Source organism: Serinus canaria, chromosome Z, assembly GCF_022539315.1.
Source record: "Serinus canaria isolate serCan28SL12 chromosome Z, serCan2020, whole genome shotgun sequence".
NCBI classification, from domain to species: domain Eukaryota; kingdom Metazoa; phylum Chordata; class Aves; order Passeriformes; family Fringillidae; genus Serinus; species Serinus canaria.
In genome coordinates, this window is record NC_066343.1 from 44,405,408 (window position 1) to 44,423,381 (window position 17,974).

General features: G+C 36.4%; 1 protein-coding gene across 4 annotated transcripts in view; it reads left to right on the top strand.

Annotated features, from left to right (window-relative positions):
- Nucleotides 1–17,974, top strand: part of TTC39B (tetratricopeptide repeat domain 39B) — a 76,981-nt gene that overhangs the window by 20,948 nt on the left and 38,059 nt on the right. For 3 of the 4 annotated variants that reach the window (XM_050986584.1, XM_030236915.2, XM_050986585.1), the window contains exon 2: nucleotides 4,023–4,057. The exons of the other annotated variant lie outside the window; for it this stretch is intronic. In XM_050986584.1, the coding sequence (XP_050842541.1) occupies nucleotides 4,023–4,057 (35 nt within the window). The remainder of the gene's footprint in view (nucleotides 1–4,022; nucleotides 4,058–17,974) is intronic. 4 annotated transcript variants of the gene reach the window in all.

Below are 17,974 nucleotides of genomic sequence, written 5' to 3' on the forward strand. Positions count from 1 at the left end.
TTAGGTTGATCAGATTGGCCTGCTTCGCTTGGAAAAGAGCAGTGTTTAAATGCTTAGCTTGATAAAACATTTAGTGAACTTAAAACAGCAGTTTAGGAGTCACAGGATGTATTCTGAAATTTCCTTAGAGTTGATTTATGATGAATGTGGAAGAAAGTAGGGTTCACATTTGATGCTAGGATCTCTAATGAGCAAGGCAAGAAGTTATTTCTCCTTTCTTCCAGTGCATTAGAGCAAAAGTGTGGGTAGATGTTCTTATATTAGTTGAAGAACCTTCCTTACGTGGTACTTTTGTAAAGCTTGAGAGTGAAGTGTCTGCTGTGAGTGGTTTCTGCTGTCATTGCTAGAGTGCAGGAACTCTCCCCTTTTTCTCCATTAGTACACTGTGTCCATTTATGTTTCTGTTTTCTTCATAAAACATGTTAGTATCTCTGAGTTATGTACACTTAATTGTTTTTAAGCCTGCTTGCATCTTGAAAAGGATGCATCATAAAGATTTAAAGAAATAATGCAATTATCAAACAAAAAAAAAACCAAAAGACTGTACAATTCAAGAAACATGATTTTGATACAGCTTTATTTTGCTAAATCTTGTGCTAATGATTTTCAGGTATCTGCGGAGTCTGAGTCATGCCATCTAGTGGCAGTTTTGCATATATTTGTGTTTTAAATTCTTGGATGGATGTATACTCTAGAAAAAGTGCACGAAAAATCTATGGATTGCAGCATTAACCAGCATTGTATTAAGCAAGATAGTTGTCAGACTGTTTCTCTTGGTGCTAGTTTACGTGCTCATGTATTTCTTTTTCTGAGTAGAATGTCTGAAAAAAGGCTTTGTTGTCCTTTTTGAGGATTTAACCACAGTTCATATTTTCTGGATATTTCTGCTGTATGTTTGTCCTGTGGACAGGACACCATTATAACAAGGACATACTAGAGTAGGAACTTTGGGACCTGCTGCCAGACAAACCTGGATGAGGTGAAGGAAATGATTGAAGGATTGTATCCACCTCAGTCTCTTCAGCCATGGAAATGGTGTTCTATGCTTAAGTGTGGAGGTCACATTCAGTCTTGAAGGAACGCCGTGGCCAATGCCTGAAAGTGGCCTTTGTTTGTGCTAAGTAAAAACACATCCCTTGCATTAAATAGCCTGCTTTGCTGTAGACTAAAATGAACAAGCAACTCTGGAAACTTTTGGGGCTTCTCAGCTGTGTCAGGTGCAACTTGCAGTGCTGCAATGAGCACTTGAAAATAGAAACTTTACCAGGCTTTAATTGAAGGCACAAGAATGTGTCTGTCCATGTTTTTGGTCTCCTTCTGTACTCTGAAGAGTAGACAAACTTTATCAATCACTAGAGTTTTTGTGTTGACATATGCGTACATGTACACATTTGTTAAATACAGCCTTAGGCCTTTAAGATGCGGTGTATTTTATGTAACACTTCACTCAATTTTTTTGTTGAACGGACTTAATTTACAAGTAGATTTTAACAGACTACTGGGGAAAAAGTGAATATGTTCTGAGTACTTATTAAATCATTTGTTTTGTGGTAGGAATGGGATCACTCCTAGAATTTGATAAGCGAGGAGTTATTCTGGTTACCTCTGTTTCAGTCCTTTTCTTTACACCTTAGGATGATGTCACTTTTTGATTGTAATGGGCATGAAATGGAGTAGAAAATGGCTGGGCTTCTCTTCCACTGCTCCCAGCTGTTTTCTGAGAGTCTGTAGAGTCAACTGCAAAATTGTGTAAGTCTGTGGAAATGGGACCAAGATATCAATTTGAGTACTTTCTAATAACCATTTTGCATGCAGTGGGAATAGGAAGACATGGGAAACTTCAGAAAAAACCTATGGATTGTGGTTTTGGTATTTTGTTGTTCTGCTGTTTCTTTTTTTTTTTTAACATAGAAGCTGCCTTTAGTGATGTTGTTTTTAGCACCTTTGAGGAGTCTCTTGAAAGTCTGTGATTGTTCCCTATGCCTTGGTGTTTGGGGAAAAACACTAAGGTTGTACTTCATCCTTTTAAATGTTTGGACAGCCATTTGAACAGTGTGAATGGCAGGAATCAAAACTCAGAAGCCACTAGGCAAAGGAGGCATTTAGCAAGACAGAATGCAAATTTTCTCTCTGTTTCTTCCTGTATGTAGGTGCTGCCCTTGTATGAAGGTTTGAAAGAGCCTGCAAAAGGCTTACATCACAGAGATTTTTTTCATGTGAATTTCCAGTCATTACTATTCTTTATTAAGTACTTGACAGTTAAAAGTATATTGACTTTTGCTTTTCACGTTTGTTCTCCTAGGAGAAATGGAATTGTGCTCAAAAAGCTATAAGTGTGTTTTATTGTTTATTCTGCTGAGTTTCTTCTTTTGACTCCAGAAATGTCTAAAGGAGGCAACTAGTATTTGGTGAAGGAGTTTATTAGAAGACTGGTGACTTCTATCAGGGTCTGGGGTGAGACAGGGATAACAGAATTTCTGTTCATGATGTTCCTGTTGGTTTCTGTTCAGCTTTTTGAAACTTGGGTTCTCCACAGATCAGGAGGATCATTTAATTGGCTTTTTCTGAGTTTTTTTAAGTTCTCCCTATACTTGGCTCTGGTGAGGCCACTCTTGAAATTCTGTGTTCTGCTTTAGTCCCCTCATTCCAAGACAGACAGTGAAGTGCTGTGGCATGTATAAAGAAGGACATGGAACTGGTGAAAGGTCTGGAGCATAAATCCTGTGAGCTGAGGGATCTTAAAGGGAGGGAGCTGAGGGTGTTTAGCCTGGAGAAAAGAAGGCTCCAGAGAGATCTTAGAGAGACTCTCTACAGCTAACTGAAAAAGGTTGTATAGAAATGGAGGTTAGTCTCCTCTAGGTATCTTCCTAGAATATATTAAAAATCTGTTCCATCATGCTTCCAGTTTTTCTTAAGGGAAGAGCAGAATGAACAGCTACAGGTAGGAAGTAGTTTTTGATTGAAGAGTGACTGAGCAAAGTAGCAGTCTTTGGCTCAGAAGAGGGATGAGTTGGATGATGTAACAAAAGTTTTCAAAATTTAAGTGTCAAGGAAAGAGTAAGGACAAATAGTTTAACAATTCCTAGTTTTATTTATTCAAAAACAGTAAAGAATCCAAGGTAGCTGGAGCCAGGTTCAAGTATAAATTCTTATTTTGCACAAAACGGGTGTCAGGCTCATGGAATTCGTTACTAATGTTATGATTCATGAATAAAACCAAGTCTACGTGGGATTGGGGAAACTGGTATTTGGAACAGAGATCTATTGAAAATCACAAGAGGGTCAGACTGTATTTAGGCCTTGAATACCTGGAGTTGCCAGAGGCTGGAAAGTGTGAATTTGAGTGTGAGGGAGTGCTGCAGCCCATTCGTCCCTGCTACACACTTCTAAAGCCCAATTTTGGAAACTGGATACAGAAGTAAATGATCTTTGAGCTAAGCTGTTCTGCTCATTTTCACATTTGTGCATTTCTTCCTTTATTTCAATTTGAAATTTGAACCTAGGTTGAAAGACCTTTGAATCCAGGTGGAAAGAAACAACTTCTAGATTTCTGGACTAAGCTGTTCACATAACAGCTTTTAATGTGGAAGCTGGCTGTATGTGCATGCTGCATTCCAGACCTCTTGTATGTACTCTGGCCAACCTGCATATCAGGTATATGCAGCTTTTGTTTCTAGTGTAGTTTATACTGTTCAGCTAATGCATCCTGAATATGCCACATGTGCTGCATAGACTCCTGAGGCATAAGCCTGCATTGTCTTCGGTGATTTACATGGTGGAAGCCTAGAATCTAAAAAGGAAAAGATTTTAGTTTAATTCAGCTGTAGTCTGATGTAGTAGGTCCATAGGAAATCTCTCTGTGTAATAATTTGCAGTGAAAGCTTAGCAAACAGTCAGTAGACTGTGACTGTCCCTATGATTACTGTCTGTTACAGAAGTAAGTGCTATCTGGTAATGGTAAATTTCTGCTGTGTTACAAAACATATACACATTAGATTGAAACTTCTTTTTTTCTTCTGCAGGAAAACTTTGAAGATGCCTATGAAAACATCCCTGTGTAAGTAGAATTTTTAAAAATGTGTGTTTGTTGAAACTCTCTATACAAAAATAGAATACTGTGTGCACACCATTCCAGGGAAACATAATTTTATATGCACTTACTACATTCACATTTTTCAGAACATTTAAAGTCCTCAAGAGTTGAGAAATAGAAGTATGATTAGGTTGATATATGTGATGAAGTATTTGTCAACAAATGGGAAAATTGTAAGGAATTAAACCAGGAAATCTAGTAACTGATTTACATACTGACAGCTCTAGACATTTTTGCGTGGTGAAAAAATATAGTTACTTAACATTATTGGGAAAATCACATGCTATGCAAGACCATCTAGGAAGATTTTCAAATGGCAGTTTCTCTGTCTTTTAATATACTACTACACAGATGTTTTTCCCTAATGAAGTGAGATAGTCACTTCTCTGGTGTATGATCTCATGCCAGAGTAACACCTAACTTAAACTGACTATGATGAAAACACATTATGCTGTTTTTAAGTGGTTTTAGTTTTTCTCCAGGATTTTATTGCATTTTTATGCCATGAAACACATGAGGACAGGTACTTCTGATATTCTCAGATTGCTAAAACACTTCTAGACTCAACAGTAGGTTTGGACTGAACTTTATGGTCAAAACATCCATGGTCTTGGCAAATTGTATTTTACAGATTGCCATACCCTCTGTTTGTATCTTATCTAGAATACTAATGTCTGATGTTTTGAACTGAGAAAAATTAAACTTTGTTTCTTGACAGTCAGAAGGAAACAAGAACTTGATATGTTCAAGTTGAGAATTCTTCATGTTAAAGATTGCTTATTCTTCCTTGTCTGCCTTGCAGTTTGTCTGTGGTTGGGTAACTTATCTCTTCAGCTGCTGTTTTTCCCTGGGACAGGGATGAGTGTAACTTTGAAATACTGCATGAGAATATTTATCCAATATTCATTTGTTCTATGACAAAGTGATTTTGTTGTTTTCTGTTGATGTCTGAGCTGGGCATGGTTGTTTATTTTTGGCATGCAGAGCTTTGATTTGTTCTTCCTGAATGTCTCTTCTGTGTTCATAGCTGTTTTACAGGTACACTTTTCATAACAGAAGTTAGGATGTCAGTTTATTCTGGCTGGCATTGCTTCCATCTGCAATAAGCATTGTATAGAAGAGTCAATGGAAGATGATAGAGAGAATATTAATGGGACAAAAAATTTTGTTGTTACTTAACATGACATTGAACATAGCGAATGTGTATATTCTTTTGTATCTGGGCAGGATTGTTCACTGAATTAGACTCCCCTTTCTCAAATTCTTTCAGAGATATGGCTATTTAAAAACGTGTGCCTAAGGAACTGAAAAAAAATCTTGGAATGTTTTATGAAAGTCTTCCGTCTCATCTTTCTTAAGATGTTTTGATTGTAGTTTTCAAATGATGCTAGTAGTTTGCCTGAGGGAAAGCCTTTTGTAAATCTAATGCCATACTGTTTTTTCCTGACTTTATCTATGAACAGAGAATTAATTGAATTTTTTCATTACTATATTGAAGCAATGAATGGCTCAAGGTTTAAGCTTCTGGGAAGCTGTGTCTGGTTTTTTTTTTTTATTTTGCTGTTGTTAATACTCACTTTCATAATTTTTCTGTGTCAGTGTTTCATTCTCCCTTATTTTGGATTGGAAGGTGGCATTGTTATAGCTCTGTGGTGAGATGCCTGGCATTGATTTGAGTGCTTTGTTGCAGTAAGTTATATCCTATTGAATTTACCTAAAATGGACCTTTTTTATAGGGAGTGGGTCAACAAAAGCTCACATTTACTTTTGAGATCAGTTTTGGTTCAGATTCTGTCAGAACATCATGGTGGTTTAGGAAAGAATGTTTAACAACCAGATCTTCATAGTATTTCACACACCACTCTGCAGTTCTTAGTGTAAAATATGTATAGAGTAACACAGCTCTGTATTTGCACCAGTAGATGCTAGTGAATAGTTTTGGTAATCCAACTTGACTTCAGCTGGCTTTATTCTTTAAATATTGCTGCTTACCAATAGATATCAGATTGTGCAGGTTAAATGTTGAAAGGGCAGTAAGTTACCTTAATATGGTAAAGTCCTTTCTTAAATCTCATGTGCTGGCTGTCATGTCTGAGGACAGGCCCAGGAGGAAATCAGTCTTTGCTCCAGTGGTTTAAACATATTAGATTATCTGTCTAGACTCTTTTGTCATCTTCTACTCATGGTAGCTATTGTAGATATAAACAACAACTTCAAAACATGTGGTCACAAAATACTTGCTTTGTAGAAACATGAAGAAACCTTTAAACAGAGTTATTTACTGTAAATTTTGTTCACTGGTACTGAAGGTGAAGAAAGACTATTACAGTAGGTCACTCTGCTATTTTACTTAAAGCAAGCACTAGCATTTAGTATCTTCTTTGCCAACAAAAGTAACTGAGTTTTCAAAGTACTGGTTTGACAGTAACACTTGATAGACCATCCTCAACCTTCTAAAGATAATAGATGGAATATATGTCAAAGTAAATTCACCATTAACTGTTTGTGTTAACTCAGAGCGAGTTTGATTGGTGTATTCTGTTTTTAAAAGGAACTGAGTAACTAGAGACAACTGTGATTTCTGTTGTGGAAAGTGAGGTCTCTGACAAGAAGTTTTGTGGTGGTAGGCTGCTTTTTACCATTTTTGCACTGAAGTGTCTGCTTCTAAGTTTTGGGCTGGGTAGATACATTTGACTAAGTTGCCTAGTGCCTGCCAAGCATCTACAGGTATAAAAACATAGATATACATAGATGGAACAGATTTGTGTGTGGTTTATTCTTTTATTTAATGCTTGCTAAAAATGCCTCATCAATACCTAAATCTTACTGTGGAAGAACTGCAACTTCAATTTCAGTCTTACTAAACAAGATAATTCTCTACTTCTTTGATTTTTTTTTTCAAAATATTTCTGCTACCTTAAGTTTTACTCAAATAATTCTGAAAAGATCTTTGTAGATTGCAGATATTAATGTTTTCTGTTGCCAAAGTGTTATTTTCTAAATTATATTGTCTTTGGCTTTGCAACTAGATTGAAAGCGGGTTGAGTTCTCAACAGTTTTTAACCATCACTGTAGTATGCTTAGCATGTACTGACCTTGCCACTGCTGTTTTAATTTCTGTATCTATTTTATCCTCTGAAGTTCTCAATTTGTTTAGAACATATATGAAATATTAATTCTGTTGGTATTTTTGTCCATCTCATTTTACTTACTGTTCCTTTAAATGTCATCTGTATGTAAAAGGAATAAGTAGCCATCAAGTTATGTTTGTCCATGCAATCTTTCTTAGATTGCCATGCAGTCTTTGTCTTTGAGATGAAGGAAAAGACAGTGCCTTTATTTACTAACCCAATATCAGAGGCTTATGTAAATGAATAGCAGCATTTAGAGCAACTGTATTTTGATAGCTGTGTGAGTATGAAGATGCACTGTCATAGTCCTTGGGAAGAAACACAGTTTCTTCTGCCTGACAGTTCAAGCAGCTCATGTGCAGAGGAAGTCTTCATGTTGTGCTATTTTTATAGAAATTTCAGACACCAGACCCTGTGTTATGTCATCAGTGGAAAGATAGTGAGATCTCATTTAAATATGTTTAAAACATAAGTATTGGAAAAGTGGGAGCTTTTTGATAAGCAAAGCAGACAGACGATTTTTGATCAAGAATGGAACTCCTTGGATTTTTCATCTTTATAAATTTCAGCAAAAAGAGACATAGTTCATTGATTCTCTTTTGCATTTTCTTTGCCTACCCGAAGCTGTGTACTGTTAATCCTTGATCCTGCCAAAGCAGCTCTGTGTGGTATTACTGGGGTGATAGATTAAGGGCCAGAAGTGTTTAAGGAAGTTAGAGCAGGTTATCCTTGTAATCTTAGATGTGTAGTTAAGATTTCAGTTACACCTGCACATGTGAGTGTTTTGTCAGTGAATGAAATTCAACAGTTAAGGAAATTGCTCTAAATTCAAGTTTAAATTCAGGGAGCCAACAACTTTTAGGAACAGTTCCTGTCTTCATAACTTTAAACTCACTTTTTGGCATTGTCTTTAGATGGCGAGAAGCAGCTGTGACAATTTAAATGATCAAATTTTTATTCTCTTATGTTTGACCCTCAAGGTTAGTGGAAAAAAGTTCCAGTAAAGGCAGTTTTTGTGTCTAGAAGATAATATTTTCTGCATAAATATAAAAGTATTTATATTTTTATATATAAATACACACTAGCTACTTTTTATTGTGAATTTCAAGATATGAAAGAGTAGTAATGATACAGCAGCCTTACCTCTCTAATCTTTCCCCACCCCAAACAGTTCTAAGATTATAGATTTTTAAATTTGGAGAGGTTTCCATTGGTTACGCATTTTCATGGTTACACATTTTCATGTGTAAATACCTGTTTATTCCCACTACACCTTTTGCCTGTGCCGTAATATTTCTTTGTGCTTGTATTTCAGTAGTAGACTTCAGGCCACATTGTGCTATTGTTTGTATTGGGATCTTCTGTTCACTTGGAAATCTGTGTTTCCACTTGTGTTCGTAGCTCCTTAGAAAGTGAGGAGAGGAAAAACCCAAAGATAAAAATACCATTTCAGAGACATTGTACACAGAATTGCCCAAAACTCTGCATGTTTTCCACACCCTGTTATTCTTTTGCAAGCCTTTGCTGAAAAGCTGGTGCATAAAAAGATACCACAGCATGTTTTTCTGTTTTCCCATGTTCACCAAAAGAAATCTCTCTTAATTGAGCGTAAATATTTCTTTGCTGTTCTGTGGCTTTTTCTTTCATTACAAATCAATTAATGCTGTGGCTTTAAATTCACAAAATTTTTAGAGTGAGACTTTCTGGAGAATTCTGGAGTTTAAGTGTTGTGTTGGAATCTTGATATTATGCTGGAATATGTTTTCATATCTGTGTTTTCTTTCTTTAAAGGTCTTTCAGGAAAGTAATGATTGTTCTTTACTTTAATAAAGACTGCATAGCACTGTTAGTAGCCCTGCAGCTCAGGAATTGCCTTCTCTGAATAACTGCTGAGACTTGGAAAGTGATGTAGACTTTTGACCATTAAGATGTAAGTGCTTTAGATAAGAAAATGGAAAGATGGGTTTTAACTCATCAATGAAGAAAAAGAATAAATCGGTCAGAATTTGTTAATAAGTAGGATTGCTTTTAAGGAAAACAGACTGAAACACAGATTTGCCTGTTTGTTTATTTTAAGATATCAAGCAAAAAAAATTCCTGGTTTTTAATAGTGTTGCTTTGGTTGTTTGATTTGGTTATGTCATGTCCACCTCCTCCTTTCCTTCCCGAATGATTAAATGCTGTCACAGAATGTTTTGGGAATCAATCTGTGTGAAAGGTTTAGTGTATGTGTATTAGTTGATTTTCCTTTAAGTCAGTCCAGGGGAAAACGTTTGAGCATGGGCTGATATTTGCAGACAGAAAGTTTGTTTTTGTCAGCTTTGTGCAAATGTTCTCCTGACTCACTCAACTTTTTCTAGAAAGTAGTTTCTGAGCCATCAAATGTGGACTGTCTGAAACTTATGCTGTGTTAAAAACAGAACACTGTATGTTTTGTGGGGAAATTGTGTTGACTTCTTTGTGACTGGGCAACCTCGACCGAAACTTGTCTATTCTTCATGTGTAGAAAAGGTCACAGAAGTCCTGGCACTTTTACTTTCCCTGCCCCTAATATTGTCAGTATATTAACTGACAATATGCATAAGCACTACTTCAAATGACATGGTGGAGAACTTGGATATGTATTTCTGAACTCCTTGGTCTTTAACACTGCTGAGTCAGGTTTTATGGGAAAGGTAGGATGTCCTGATTTTAAAGATGCTGTTGTCCTTCAATTGCAGGTGTCAATCTCATCTCTTTGAAAGATTTACAAAATTTATGAAACCTTTTTCACCTGATCATAGTCCTTGGTTCCCACAGGCGTTCTTGAAAATACTGTGCAATTCTTTCCCAGTATGTTACAAATAAGAATGTTTTAACAAAAGTAAAATGTTTAAAGAAATTGGTTTGAAGTATTACTGCTGATACCTATTTTGCATGCACCTGAAATAAGTAAATGCAAACCTATGGTTTCCTGCATTTTGCTTTAGAAGATTTGTTTGGGCTATTTTTTGTGAGTAAATCTCAGTTCATAACAGTAAGCATAGCTAGAATTAGGTACTATTAGTTCAGTTGGTACAGCTTTAAAGAATACCTTTTGAAGGTAATAGTGGAGGACGTAGTTTAATTTTCTGCTGCTTAGCTCCCATTTACTGAGCTTTCATCATATCTCATCTAGAGGGATTAGACCAAGGAGGATAAAACTATCTGTGTTATAGCTGTTTTGCTTTTGATTCCTGCTTTCTCCTGTTGCAGCTGATATTCATGAAGAGAATTGTTTTTTAACAGCTCTCTGTGTTAATGATTTGTTTTGGTCATAGAACTCTAGCTAAAAATTTGGATTTCTAGGAGAAAGAACGTTGAAGGGTTAATTAAAAAAAAGGGATGTTTGAGTGCTGTCAAATAAAGAAAATCAAGCATGAGCTAGTTATTTTTCTTCAGTGTTCCTTGCTATGAACTCTCATATATTTGATCTAGTTTTCCTCCAGTTGCTTTAATATACTTTACTGCAGTTTCATTAGCATACTTTTCCTTTTCTGACTTCGTTTTTTTGTTTTGTTTTTTTTTTTTTTTAATTCAGGAAATACAAAGGTGACTCCTTTTTTGTCTTTAAATATAAATTACTTTGCATTCCTCATGTCTCCGTTTTCCTGTTGCAGTTAGGAGTGATGGATTAGAATTAGGCTGCAGCACAGATTGGTAGAATCTCCCAGCATCCTCTTCCTGCAGAGGCATCAGCTTCCAGCATTGACTGTAGCTGCTGCCACTCTCACTGACATTTCTTTTGAATTCGGCTATGGAGAGTGCCTCTGTTGCCAGCTGCTGGCATGGAAACTTTTATTCTTTTTGCTTGATAACTCATTAATGAAACCTCATGGATATTGAGAAATAAAACAGAATCACTTTTCTATTTATGCTTTTCTTTGTCTTTTTGCCTTTTTTTTTTGGGGTGTGTGTGTGTGCGCACGGTGGAAAAGAGTGAAAGAAGCAGCACTTATTTTTACACAAGGACTATATTTACATACCTGAAGTTAACTGTATAAATCCTGTAAGTATATTATCTCTGGCTAATAGTTCTTAAAATCATGAATATGGTAGTAAGATTTATGGGATTTTATCTATGAAAATTTGCTTTAGAATGTATGTCAAAATACAACATTGTTTTTTTAATATAGATTTCCTTGAAGATAAAGGAAAAAGTATAGTGTCACAATAGGATTATAAAATAATTGCTTCTCCTCTGCACTTTGCTGTGGTGAACAATGCTTTTAGAGAGCAGAAGCTTCTCTGCTGATGTCAGTGCTTAATCAGCTCAGATACTGTAGGTTGTAGAATACTGCAAGGTGTGTATTTTGGGATGCCATTCTTTAAAATGTGGTAGTTTAAGGACAGTATCAGACTTAGAGCTACTTTTTCCATTTATAGACTGTCTTCTGCTCCTGGTAGCTGTGCTGGTTTAACCATTTGAGGTTATATAATTTTTTACTTAAACATAAATAATTTATTTCATGGGATGCAATGCAGTACTTTCAAAGTATTACATGTTAAGTATAATGCAGTGTGCTTTTAGAGACTTTAGTTATTTCAGAATACCTCCAGCATAGGCTGTAAGTTAACTATGTAATAAATTCAAGTAAATTGGTTTGAAGTTTAGGAATAGTGTCTTGCTAGGATCATGATGTCCTAATTGTCTCTTTGGATCTGGGCCAGTATTTGTGTGACGCAGTGTCAGTCCCATAAACATCTGGCCTGATCTGATGTCCTACTTGCAGCATGATTTCTTTTTTTTCCCATAGAAAGATAAGTGAAATTTTTATTCATTTAATGTAAAACTGCTAGTGAGCTGTCATTATTTTCATATATGCTAGCTCTTCAAGGAGGAGGTTCCTTCTCAACCTATTTTCTAGTCAGCATACCTTATTTGGACCTATTTTCTAGCAGAAATGTTGAACAGATAAAATTATGTTTTTTTTTATGGTGAACATCTACTTGTCTGTATCTACATGCTATATATTAAGTGTGGCAGTATCACTCTCTGCCATATTCACGTGGTCATTTTTGTACACCATATTGCATGCATTGACCTCAGCTTGATTATTTGATACAAACTATTAGTCTGATAAGGAGTATGCAAACATAGTAAATTTTCAGTTTGCCTGCAAAGATCTCATGTTAAAACTTAAATCTAAAAATACTGTCTAACCACTGAGTCCTATTAAATGAATCTGATAATCTTTTATACTGCTGTGTATTTCCATTAGTCTTGAACTGAATAGAAATTTAGAATAGAAATAGGAAATCGGGTTTTTCTTCTACCTGCAAACCAATGACACTTACTTGATTTTTCTTACTGACACTTACTTGATTTTTCTGCCTTCTCAGGCAGACTGTGGTCAATTCTGAATGCCTGTGATCTGATTGTTTTGTTGGCAGTTCTTAAGCTTTCATATATTTAGGGTCAAATTCATGCTGGACTGGCTTGATAGAGTTAAATAGGATTATTTTGTAATCATTTTAGTGATCAGATGAACTGTGTATGTATATTCAGGTGGGTAAACAGTAACCTAAGGAGTTGGCATGTCTTGCTTTCACAATATGGCTGAGTCCTAATTGAGAATTTGGGTCTCTTCCTGTCCATATGCAGTGCAATCTGCTGTTGAACTTAAGAACTTGTTGTCATATTAAGCTGCTGATGTTTCTCAGATGATAAAAAAATCACCTGACTTGAAGTAAATTGATTATTGGTTTACTGTATCTGGATAATGATCAGTCAAAAACTGGAACATTTGGCTATGTTCGTGTTTTTTTTTATAAATACAAATAAGATAAAGTGGCTTGAACTGTAGCCTGTGTTATTTTCAGAGTAGTAGACTCTGTTGGCAATGGTGAGTTGATGGTGAGCCAGCAAGATGAGCTTCATCTTGGCACTATATCCTGTGGCACCTGAGATTCAAGCAGATGGTCAATTTTGCCTAGATTTTCTTCCTTCATGCTTATTCTGTTGCTTTGTTGCCTTGCAGAGTAGTATGTGAGGATACACCAATCAGTATTTTCTTGTGATGTTCAGACGCTGCATTGGTAGAGATATGTAGATAAGCAAAATCCATGTTTTTAATAAGATAGATGACCAGGAAAGTTCCTTGTCTCATCATCCGTCCCTGCCCCCTCAGTCATTGAAATATTTGGAAGCTAAGCCTCTTGATCACTTTCTTGTAGTCAATTGTTAGATTCCCATGAGGCAGCATTGTGGGTGCTGGCCTGCTTTCTGGCTGGAAGGCAGGCCAGCGCATGCCTTCTTAAGTTGGAGATTGCCAACAAAACTTACATGCAGAATGTAAAGCAAATAACACAGGGTGATCTGATACTTAAATTTTAAGATCAGATGATACTTCTAAGGAGAAATTTTTGTTTGTGTAGAAAGGTTTTTTTTTTGTTTGGTGGTCTTTTAATGCATTTCATTTGTAAGACAGCATTACAAATGCAGCAGCATTACTGCTACTGTGAGCAGTAATAAGTCCTAAAATACAACACTGTCACTTGTAGGTAAATCTGTTTAGTTTAGAAGAGCGAAGACTGAGACTTCTAGTTCTAAAAAGAAAGAGAGGAAAAACACTTTTCCTAAATACTAGCCGGTTTCCCCTATGCCCAGCTTCTGGTCTGTAAGACGGAGCTGTATCTGCCATCCTTGCCCTTGCCTTGTTACATTACATGTAACATTATATCTGTTAATGTAGCAATGTATTAACTAAAATCCTCTCTTAGTGAAATTCCAGTCCCTTTGAAAAGCTATCAGCCTCACCTTTTTTTGACAATGCTAAGGCATCGATAAAAACTGTGAAGTCATTCTCAGCTAATTTTGGTGCATATTATTTTAATAATAGTTGGTTTTCAATTGGAGCAGCTATCTCCTTTTTTTCTCCCCTCAGTTGCCTCTTCCCTTCTCACTGTTTTTTTTTTGAGAGCTCCAACTCCTTTTCCGTAGCTGTTTGTTTTTGAAAAATAGTTTTCAGTGCTTTCTCTTTATGTATACAAATGTGTAATATCATCTAGGTACTGTTTCTTTTTGCTCTCAGTCATCTTTTTTGCCACAACTGTAAGAGGAGGGAGAATAAATAATTTAAGAAATCCTAACCCAACAGTAAACAAAACCCCAAAACAATGAAACAAAACCCCCAGTACTATTAAAGGAAGGAAAATGACCTAGTGGTGAGTTGGCTTGATCATTCAAAGAATTGTATAGGCAAGTCCATTGGTATTGCAGCGATGATCCAGAAATTTACTGATAATGATATAACCAGCTAACTAAATGCTGCCATCTCATAGTCAGGTAGTGTTGAGGAGGGAGGTGCAACAACACTGAATTGCTTTCTAACATGGTGTTTGCATCATGTGCATATTACCAGCTCTGTGGGTGGATAGTTGTCTCCAAAAATTCAAATGGAAGGTAGCACCAAGGAAGGGCTTGGGTAATGACAATAATGTATATCTCTCGCTGCTATGGAATAAGATTTCAAATACAGTGTAAGGAAGTCCTAAGGGAGAAATAAGTGAAAATAAGTGTGTTACCCTGATGGTTTTGCTTGAATACCAAGCTACATTACCTAATGTAATTTAAACTAAATGATTGTTTAGGGGGTGTTTTGTTGTCAGTTGTGTGTTTTCTGGTGGGGTTTTTTATTATTTTTGTTTCTTTCTTTTCAAATTTGCCGAATGTTGGATACATTTTATTATACTGAGCTTTTAAAGTAATTTCTGCCTGTTTGCAAATTTGGCTAGCACAGTTGTGCATAGTTTTGCTTCCAGTTGGGTTTTTTAAATGAATGTTCAGCATACAGAATATTGCATGCATTGATGAAGTTCTGGAACAGTGAAGACAGTGAGCCTTCAAAGGAATAAAGAGTGCCTTGCATCGGCAAGAAATTTTTTTTTCAGTGCTTACCATAAATATTTTATTTACCTAAAATTCATGGTTCTCATAAGAAGGGGTGGATCCATCATGAATGCAGAATTTGCTATGGAAGTATGGCTAATGGATGGGTAAAATTAGGTACTGTTTATTATACTGACTAGTTGACTGAAGTTTTCAGACTTTTTGTATTAGCCTAGGATAGGAAATGCTTTATATAAATTGCAAATCATTTCATATGCCTAGCAGTATACCTTAAAGCATTTTTCTTAGGGCATTTAGCCATTTTTCTGTTATGTGATTATAAGTGGTGTTGAACACTGAGTTTTAGATTAAATGGTGAAAGAGCTCACAGCAATTTTTCTTTTCATTAAAAAATATTGATCATGTGATCTTATATTTCTCCAGGATTATTTTAAACTAATGCAAAAGATTTAAGAATCATTTTTGTTCATAAACTGATATGATTGGCTGCTTAAAAATATTGTGATCCCTTTAATGTCAAGGATGTAATATGCTTTAATATCTTTGCAGCAAGAAATGTTCCGCTGTGAGAAAGGTTACTCAGTTTGATTCTGCATTTCTGAATTATTCTCTGGGTGAAAGGTATGCATGGCATGCCTGTAGGCGAAAGAAGAAAATTTCAGCTTCATGAGGCTTGCCTAATGGCCCTTCAGAGGCTGAGTCCTGTACCTGTCCAACAAGATACTGAAAGACAGGTACTGAAAGCCAGCTCTAGCATAGTGTGGGATTGAGGTGTGTGTGCAGTTTCTTGCGTGTGTCCCTCAGAATAATGCACGTTCATGAGAATTCCTTAGTTTCAGACTTGATTCAGGAATTGTTCATAAAGGTTGTGCATGATTGTATTTGTTTAAAACTAAGTCATACAGAAGTTTCTCACTTGTGAGATACGAGAGTAATCCCTTGTATAAGAAAATCCAAAACAACTAAAAAGGTATTTGCTTTTTTTGAACATTTCTTGTGTGTGTCCGTGGATTGTTTTACCTTCAGCCATCCTTCAACAATGTAGAATATAAAACGTAGACCTAAAGGAATATCTCAGCAGGATTTTGCAACAAGTTATTTTGCTTCATTTCATCATGTTCTTGCTGCGCATTTGCCATGAGAACTAGTGCAACCCACTTCTCTGTGGTAGGTAGGTAGTACTCCTTCAAGTATGTCACCTTATGTTTGATGGCTTGTGTTGCAACTTTGTCTGTGCAAATGGCTAATAGAAGTGATAGCAGCTAACACTGTCTCTTAAGAAGGGTTGGAAACTAAATTTTGGCACAGCACTGAACAGGAAACTGGAATACTACTATTGTCTCGTATATGAGTGATGCATGAGAGGGATAAGATGCAAAAGCCATTTTTCTTTTCAAATTACAAACTTAGCGGTGAGAAGTCCAATGCTTTTGAAACACGAAGAAAGTTATTTGAAGAAATAGTTCCAGATAGCAGAAGTAATATCTGAGTTGCCTGTATAACTGCTCAGGTACAGCGAATACACATGGACCTATGCTAGTCTTTTTGTGAAAGTAGTTCCTGTTGGACATTTCAAATCTTTGCAGTTGCTTGATGTCCATATAAAAACATCAAATGCAGCCTTAAAATAGGTATTTCAGGGACAAAGCATCAGAAAAAAATGTTCACAAGGAGATAAGCAATCCTGTAAGCTTTTCAGACATAGCAAACTGCCCTCTATTTGGATGAGTATTAAATAGGTACTAAGAACCATACTTCACTGGTGTTTCCTTAAATAAACACAGTAGTAATGTTTCCTATTACCCACAGATACACAGTTTGAACATTTTCTACTTAAAGTTTTTTCAAAGAATGTGAAACCTTACAGAAGAAAAGGTGTTGAATCACAAGAGGAATTGACACATGTTGGTGGAAGACAAAATAGTCAAAGAAAATAAAAGATATAGGGTTTGTATCGTATTTCACAGAGCTAGGGAGAAATAAAGTGTCCCTGCCACAGTAAAGGATGACTCTTTCCACTTCACTGAGACTGAAGTAACAATAGATTATAAAAGGATTTCCAGTGTTTGAATGTTTGAGGACTGACAGAAATCAACAATAAAGAACCTGTTCCTTAACAATTTCCTTTTCCTTAATGTATGATTTTTAAATGTTGCAGAATTAAGGATGTTAGTTTTCTTGTCCTAGTGACATGCTTCTAATCTGAAGCATTGTTTAAAATTAAAACACAGCAAAAAGAATTATGCCAGCAACAAACTTTTGCTGCAGTAATACAAGGTGTCTGGGTCATTTCAGTCTGAAAAAAGAGTAGTAATATGGTGGTGACAGTTTTCCAAATGTTTTGGATTTTTCCTATACTAAAACCAGGCAAGAGGACATCTAGTGCATTTTGGCAATGTAAAGTTATGCAAGACATGAACATGAAGTGACGATTCAGTATGTCTGTGACCTGTAAACTGTGACCTTTGATACTGTAGTTTTAGTACAGCTTTTGATGTTGGCTGGGAGGAAGTCTTCCAAGGAGACTGGGAGTGAAGCGGAGTGCTTCAGCGGGCTCTTCTGAGAGCGACCACCGCTTTCGGGGTCCAGAGCACACTTGCTACCATGGCTGACGAAAGAGTGGAAGGATGGGTCTTTGTTTGGAGATCCAAAAGCTGATTATTGCTTTGGAGAGGGTCCAGGGACAAAGACGAACTTGGGCTGGGTGGCACAGGCTTTTACATGGGGAAAAAGGAAAGGGGGTAGATCTGAAGGTCAATGACCAATGGGAACAGGTGAAAGTGGTGCAGAGGAGGGACAGACAACCAGGGGGACCAGTAGGGTAACAAGAGTGGAACACTGCAGCAAAGTGGGACCAATGGGTTTCAGGAGAGGGGAGAA